The sequence below is a fragment of the Rhinopithecus bieti genome, unplaced genomic scaffold (assembly GCF_001698545.2).
Source record: "Rhinopithecus bieti isolate Rb0 unplaced genomic scaffold, ASM169854v2 scaffold_19901, whole genome shotgun sequence".
Classification (NCBI taxonomy): domain Eukaryota; kingdom Metazoa; phylum Chordata; class Mammalia; order Primates; family Cercopithecidae; genus Rhinopithecus; species Rhinopithecus bieti.
Genome location: NW_016809629.1, coordinates 377,909 through 385,983, shown reverse-complemented (window position 1 = coordinate 385,983; position 8,075 = coordinate 377,909). Strand labels below are relative to the sequence as shown.

Below are 8,075 nucleotides of genomic sequence, written 5' to 3'. Positions count from 1 at the left end.
TTTTTTTTTTTTTTTGAGACGGAGTCTCGCTCTGTCTCCCAGGCTGGAGTGCAGTGGCCGGATCTCAACTCACTGCAAGCTCCGCCTCCCGGGTTCACGCCATTCTCCTGCCTCAGCCTCCCGAGTAGCTGGGACTACAGGCGCCGCCACCACGCCCAGCTAATTTTTTGTATTTTTAGTAGAGACGGGGTTTCACCGTGTTAGCCAGGATGGTCTCGATCTCCTGACCTCGTGATCCGCCCGTCTCAGCCTCCCAAAGTGCTGGGATTACAGGCGTGAGCCACTGCGCCCGGCCAGGAATATTATTTTTAAAGCCAAAATCCAGCCTGGGCACAGTGGCTTACACCTGTAATCCCAGCACTTTGGGAGGTCGAGGCAGGCTGATCACTTGAGGCCAGGAGTTTGAGACCAGCCTGACCAACATGACAAAACCCCATCCATCTCTACTAAAAAATATGAAAACTAGCTGGATGTGGTGGCGCTTGTCTGTAATCCCAGCTACTCAGGAGGCTGAGACAGGAGAATTGCTTGCACCTGGGAGACGGAGGTTGCAGTGAGCTGAGATTGCACCACTGCACTTCAGCACTTAGGGAGGCCGAGGAGGGAGGGTCACTTGAGGTGAGGAGTTTGAGATCAGCCTGGCCAACATGGTGAAACTCCGTCTCGACTAAAAATATGAAAATTAGCCGAGGGTGGTGGCGCACAACTGTAATCCTAGCTGCTCAGGAGGCTAAGGCAGGAGAATTGCTTGAACCTGGGAGACGGAGGTTGCAGTAAGCTGAGATCACGCCACTGCATTCCAGGCTGGGTGACAGAATGAGACTCTGTCTCAAAACAACTATATAAAAACTATACAAAGAGCTATATGCTGAAGAGAAGAATACCCAAACAATTCTACCTAAAATCTAAGCTATTTTACAAGCTTTAACAAATGTAGGGGACTGGGTAATGTTGTACTAGAGCTTGTTTCTGAGATTAGCCCACGTACCTTGGTTGAGTATGGCCTTTGTGGCTCACCTGTTTTTACTTTGCAATGTCTGTGCTCTCACAGGTGGGCTCGGTGGTGGCCGTGGGCTGGATCCGCTCCCGCAAGGCTGTGGACTGGCGCCTTTTTCGGAACATCTTCGTGGCCTGGTTCGTGACCGTCCCTGTGGCTGGGCTGTTCAGCGCTGCTGTCATGGCTCTTCTCATGTATGGGATCCTTCCATATGTGTGATTTGTCTTCTTCCAGCTGCAAACAGCTAAAGGGATGGTCTGGTGTGGGCGTGTGGGAAACATGTGCCCTCATGCCACACATACACATCCTGGCCTTGCACGGCTCTCATGACCAGCTCTCCGCCTCCCTTGCAGGAGGCTGCATCCCACACTGTTCACCCGGGCTGCGGAGACTCACCTTCTCAAGCTAACTTAACTACTGTACATAATAATATGTATTAAACTGGTATCGTGGTGATATAATGTGGTGCAGTTACTTATATATTAAATATCTATTGTATCCATAGAATAGGCAGCGTTATTTCAAACATATTCAAGTTGGAAGTGGAAATCATTGCCTAGAAGTCAATATTCAGCAAATCTTGTACATAACTATTTTGATGGCAAATGTTAAGCCTTTTAAAAGGAAAGAGTAGATTGGAAAATGATTTTTTTCCAAATGATGTTTTTCCCTTCTAATATACTATAAGGTGATGAGCTTCAGGACAGGCGACACGACCCTGCAGAGGCCACGTGCTGTGGGATGCCAGCGGGATGGGGAGCTCACAAGTGCTTTCACTGAAGATTTGTTCATATACTGTGTATTGATTTTTGTGTAATGTATCATCATTGCTTTTGTAAATACGTAAAACTGTAATTTTTTAATGGTGTGCTTCCCTTATACTTTTTTGATCAGAGAATTTTGGAAAGTACCAAAGAAGCAGGGGAATCGTTGGCCAGTGTTACATTTTCACATTGTCTGTCTCCCACCCTCACTGATCATGCCTGCCCTGGAGCAGCGTGTGGCGGTGACACCGTCACCCAGCATGCGCCACGCTGTGGCTCCCATCAGCAGTGCCACCGCCGCCGCCACACCCCAGATCCCACCCGCCCTGCAGTGGCCTTTCCTTGTCATCAGAGTAGAGAATGCACAGGTGTTGGTGAGGACGTGCGGCTGAGCACTACATGTCAAGTCCAGGGTCAGTTTTCATCCCAATTCTCCCCGCAGCCCGAAGAATGGATCCTTGTCTCAAATGTCAGCACAAAGGAGGCTTTTTCTGTGCTTTGACATTCTAGCAGTTCAGGGATGGGAGGGAGGGGAAATCCTGGATGCTGGATGGGGTATTTCTCTGAGGCCTACACAAAGCTGGACATCCCCAGGCTCTACTCTATCCCATTGGAGTCTCTTCTTTTTTGATAGTGGGGAGGGAGGAAGTACGACTAATGTTGGAGCCTGAAACTTTGGAAATGCTGCTAAAATTTTTATATTGACAAACATTTTCTTGGTACTTCATTGTGATTTTTCATTAATCAACCATATTAAATTTATAATAAAAAATGCCCCTCGGAAGTTTGCCTCTGAAGCCTTTTCCTCAATATTGACAATTTTTCTTTCAGAGTTTCCACAAAAACCAAAGCTATAAAATTTAGTCTTTGTATTTTTTCACATACCCTTTGTTCATTTCCCTTATTTGACTACTGTACGGGTTTATACAGAAAACACAGGTGAGCAGGAAAGGGAGGCACGGCGTCCCCACCCCGCACTCAGAAACCCACAGTCAGCAGCTCATGGAGCAGTCGGTTGCCATGTTCAGGGCTGAGGACCAAGCAGGGAAGTGCAGGTCTTATCCTTTGCTCAAGCAGCCAAAAACACCCTGGCTTGCAGCTTCTGGAGCCCCCAGAGGGAAACCCCTTAATCCTCTGCAGTGGTGGCGGCACAAGCTCCAAATCCCTTAGGAGCTGTGAAGGCGACAGATGAAGCAAAGTGGCAGGTATAAAAAAATGCATCTTGTGACTGGGCACGCTGGTTCACACCTGTAATCCCAGGACTTTGTGAGGCCGAGGCGGGTGGATCATGAGGTCAGGAGATGGCGACCTTCCTGGCCAACATGGTGAAACCCCCATCTCTACTAAAATACAAAAAAATTAGACGGGTGTGGTGGCGTGCACCTGTAGTCCCAGCTATGTGGGAGGCTGAGGCAGGGGAATTTGCTTGAACCCCGGAGGCAGAGGTTTCTGTGAGCCGAGATCGTGCCACTGCACTCTAGCCTGGTGACAAAGACTCTATCTCAAAAAAAAAAAAAAAAAAAAATGCATCTCCACTAAGAGCCCTGCCCTTTCTGGTGTTTAAAATGGCACCTTAAGCCCTTCATTTCCCCACTTCAAGAAAAGATCGATTTTCCTCCCAAATCTATGTAAGTAATAGCACAACACAATGCAGGTGAACCTTGTGCAGCCCAAACAGTCTGCAGGATTCAGGCAGAGACACGTTAGCCACCCCTGTCCAGGGAGGAGGGCTGTCACCTGGGAGCCCCAGCCCGGCCCGGCAGGCAGGACAGGCAGGACGGCAGAGGCAGCATCTTGGGGTGGGAGGGGAACAGGCCACACTCACCACGTTGAGCGTTTTTGTGACTGAGCACAGGCGCCTCAGTGGCAGTTCTGGGAGAAGCCTCGCTGTGATCTGACACACAGGGCTGCCTGGCCAGCCAATCCCCAACAAGGGAGAGAAGTCACTCCACCTGGGACCCCTCCTGCAAGGTGGCTCCTGTGGGTGGCTGGGGGTGCTGCAAGCCAAGGGCGGGAAAGCAGAGTGCCCAGGGAGCCAAGCTAGGTGGTGGGAGAGTTTGGTCAGCTGAGGCCAAGCATGCACCATCTTCAAGCCAGAGGTGACGCTGGCAGAGGCTTCCTGTCTTGGGCCACCAACCCACAGTTCTACCCAGAGGATCTTTCCTGAGTTCACCGGCCTCTTCCTCTAATAATGCAGAGTCCTCAGACAGAGGGAACCCCGGCCTGCTGCTCACTGCGATTCTTTTCATGGGATCCCTTTACTCCACCTGAGAGAACCGTGGGGAGGCCTAGAGACTCCTCTCTTTCCTGCTGTCTGGGCTCCTCTGAGGGGGCAAAGTCTGGATGCTGTCAGAGGAGCTTGAGTTCTGAAGACAATGGTCTTTTTTTGCTTCATTATTGCTTTTCCAAAGGGAATGACCTTTTTTTTTTTTCTTAAGACAGTCTCTGTAGCCCAAGCTAGCTTACAATGGCACGATCTCAGCTCACTGCAAGCTCTATCTCCCATGCTCAAGTGATTCTTGTGCCTCAGCCTCCCAAGTAGCTGGGACTACAGGCACCCGCCACCACACCCGGCTTTTTTTTTTTTTTTTTTTTTTTTGCTGTCTGTTTGTTGAGATGGAGTCTCACTCTGTCGCCCAGGCTGGAGTGCAATGGCACGATCTCAGCTCACTGCAACCTCTGCTACCAGGGTTCAAGCAATTCGCCTGCCTCAGCCTCCTGAGTAGCTGGGACTACAGGTGCCTGCCATCTCACCTGGTTTTTTTTTTTTTTTTTTTTTTTTGTATTTTTAGTAGAGACGGGGTTTCACCATCTTGGTCAGGCTGGTCTTGAACTCCTGACCTCATGATCCACCCGCCTCAGCCTCCCAAAGAGATTTGGGATTACAGGTGTGAGCGACCACTCTCGGCCAGGAATGAACTTTAGAGCAAATATCTAAACACAACAGATTCATTTTCAACAAGATAATTTTCTTAAATAAGCCCTCTCCACCTTGCCTTCTTTAAAGAAGTTGAATTCTTAAGCAGTAGGGATCTCAAGCTGCAGAATAAACATTTAAAATCAGCATCGTTCAGGATGACATGTAAAGATCTCTGGCCTCTGGGTTTGATGACAAAGTGAGGTGACAAAAAGGCCCTCCGTGTAGCTGGCGCAATGAGTTTTGAGGCATCCCAGGATGAGGCTGTTGCTGAACTGTGCTTGTCCATGGCAGACCAGTGCCTTGAAGGGTCCTGGAGTCTGGCAGAACCGGGCTCAGAGGTCAGCTCCTGCTTCACTAACCCTGGGCCACTTCCATCGCTCCTATTAGAACCAGTTTTCTTGTGTACAAAATGGGCCAAGGGACCCTTTCCAGGGAGTGTGAGGAATCGGGGCATCGGCATGAAAAAGGGATCACCCCAGGGCCTGGCACCAAGCAGGGGCTCCCTGGGTAAGCATTTGTCCCTCTCGTGAGTGAATCCTTTATTTTTATGGGTGATTCCCCTCAGGAGGACGACTCTCAGGACAGCATTAATGGGATGATGAAGAAAAGGAATAGAAAAGAGACCACAGTTAAAACCACTAGAGACAAGGATGCTAGCAAATCGGTTTCCTGCATGATGGGGAACTGGGGAGACCTGTAGAATGTGGTTACATAAGTGGGCAGTGGAGCTCTGCTCTTGGATTAACTGTCACCCTCTTAAATATTTTATATTTTGTTATATTGAAAAAACAATAGACCAGCCGCAGTGGCTCACAACTGTAACCCCAGCACTTTGGGAGGCTGAGGCGGGTGGACCACTTGAGATCAGAAGTTCAAGACCAGCCTGGACAAAATGGTGAAACCCTCTACTAAAAATACAAAAAAAAATTTAGCCGGGTGTGGTGGCGCACACCTATAATCCCAGCTACTCAGGAGGCTGAGGCAGAATTGCTTGAACCCAGGAGGCAGAGGTTGCAGTGAGCCGAGATCATGCCATTGCACTCCAACCTGGGCAACGGAGAGCGAAACTGTATCTCAAAAAAAAAAAAAAAAAAAAAAAAAAAAAAAAAAAAAGCATGACTCATATTATAAAAAAAAGTCACTTATATCCCATCATCCTGCCAGCACCCTTCTGAAACATTTTCATTTCCCTTATTTTACTGGATCTTTGAAACACCTGTAGCTAGCCAGCCACTGCAGGCACAAAAGCCCAGGATGAGAAAAAGTTTCGGAGCCAACTCGTCTGGGGCCAGGGCAGGCCCCAGGCTTCCTGGCCTTATCTGGAGTCTTCCGGTTCAGCAACAGCCAGGCCCTTCCACAGCTGTGGTCTCCATAAAAGGGGACTGTGGGTAGGCCCAGGAGGAAGTTCCAGGAAGGAGCACTGCGAGAGGTGATTATGAGCTTGGAAAGGAAGCCCAGGAAGAGAGGGTGAGGGCTCATTCCGCCTGTTTCTATAAACGAAACACGAGAATTCAATATGAAGGGTTTCAGACTCAGTGAGGATGACCATCTGCTCTCCGTGTGGCTAGAACAAAATCTACTTACACAGCAAAAGGGATTTGGGCCAGAGTAAGATGGAGAATTTCCTTGCTTTTCCCGAGACTTGCCATTTAGAGGTTAAACCACACCCTGATTAGAGACTGCAATGAGTGGTAGGGAGTGGGGCAAGGAGGTCAAAAGTAAGAGGGACTTAAAGGGCTCCAGGCAGAAAGCACGGACGAGGAAGCTGCGGGCATCTCTGTTTGGCAGCAACAACAGCGGCACCTGGTGGGGTCGAGTTTAATTGCAACTATAACTATCGGTCCCTTTCGATTGCAGCAGTGAAGTCACCTCACTGAGTGTTAATTATACCATAATTCAGAGTTGTAAGAAATGCTCAGAAGTGCCAGGAATGGTCTGTGTTTCTTTGGTGATCACAGGGAACTGTGATCGCCTGCTGAAGGAGAACCTCGGTTCCTAAACAGAAATCCCCTTGCCTGGGAGGCCTGACCAAGGTCTGCCTGCCTAAGGGCTCCTGTTCAGCAAACATCATCCGCCAGTGCCTATCTGGCAGGCGACGGCCTGGCCGCTGCAGGAAGGAAGACAGAGAGGCCTCCAGTGCTCATGGGCAGAGGAGAGACAGGCACACAGCTGCAGCACAGCGCTTGCCGCCCCGGCTGTGTTCACCGGAGCTGGGAGAGGTCGGGAGTTACCAGAGCAGAGGCGGTAATGCGGCCCAGACTCCATGTGAGAAGGGCACCCAACGCACAGGTTCCGCCTGGGGAACGGTGACTTCTGGATGCCTGCAGAATTTCTGAGGAGAGACATCTGCCAGGCAGCTCGAAATAAAGGTTTGGCGTTCAAGAGGGAGTTCTGCTATGGAGAAATGCTTCGGGAAAGAGCTTCAGGAGGCAGCTGTCCAGGAGGCAGATGGGAGTGGCAGTTTACCGAGCAGTGGGTGTTATGAGCCCCGGAAGGCGGCAAGCACAAGCTCCACTCCCCTAGCCCCAGGCTTGGACGCCCTCCGCAGGTGGGCAGCCAGATCCCGGGGAGGGGCGAGGCCGACTGTACCTACGCTGCACAGGAATGCTGTGCCCGGTCCTTAACCTTCCTTCCACGTGACTGGACCCCATTTGGAATCCACTTTTGCTTCCCACCCCCTTTAATCCACTCCGCCAGAGGAAAGGAGTGTATTTGGTAACTATTGGGGAAGAAGGAACTGGGCGTGTTGGAGTCAGCCCCCTTGGGAGGGAGGCTGACCTCAGAACACAGGCGCCCCGGTATCCTCCGGGCCATCCAACCTCGGCAGGAGGGGAGGCCTGCCCGGCCGGACATTGCCGGTGACTAACGCTAAGCCACAGCCTCACCAGGCCTTTCTCAGTGGGAAAAGCGACATTCATGGAGGTCTATCCAATAGCACCCTGTCCTAATTTACAATTCGTTTTGTTTTTTAAGAGACGGGGCTCTCTTTATCTTGCCCAGGCTGGTCTTGAACTCCTAGGCTTAAGAGCTACTCCAGCCTCGGCCTCCGAAAAGTTTTAGGATTCCCGGCGTGAACCACCGCGCGGCCACACCGCGCGGCCGTGATTTGTTCAAAGCTGGGCGAGGCCGGCGGCGCTAGTATCCCACCACCCTCCCACCGAGGCAGGCAACATGGCACCAGCTAGGTAGAGACCTCATCAGCATAATAAAAGATTAGGGTGGAATGGCCAGCTTCTTCATGCGAACAGCACTGAATATAAGCAAAGAGGCCGCTAGGGCGCAGTGCGGCCCACGATTAAGGGCTCGCGGGATCTGAAAATGCCCCTCGTGCTAACACACGTCTTCACCCAGAACCGGGGTGTGGGTTACAGGGTAGGCAGCACCTGAGCGCCAA

The 8,075-nt window shown here is 50.7% G+C and overlaps 1 protein-coding gene across 4 annotated transcripts in view; it reads left to right on the top strand.

The window, feature by feature from the left end:
• The window catches only part of SLC20A2 (solute carrier family 20 member 2), a 128,293-nt gene extending 125,735 nt beyond the window's left edge, over positions 1-2,558 (top strand). For 3 of the 4 annotated variants that reach the window (XM_017889847.1, XM_017889848.1, XM_017889846.1), the window contains exon 11: positions 1,052-2,558. In XM_017889847.1, the coding sequence (XP_017745336.1) occupies positions 1,052-1,216 (165 nt within the window). In that variant the 3' untranslated portion in view covers positions 1,217-2,558. The remainder of the gene's footprint in view (positions 1-1,051) is intronic. The other variant, XM_017889849.1, reaches the window with a different exon arrangement.
• Positions 2,559-8,075: the final 5,517 nt, after the last annotated feature.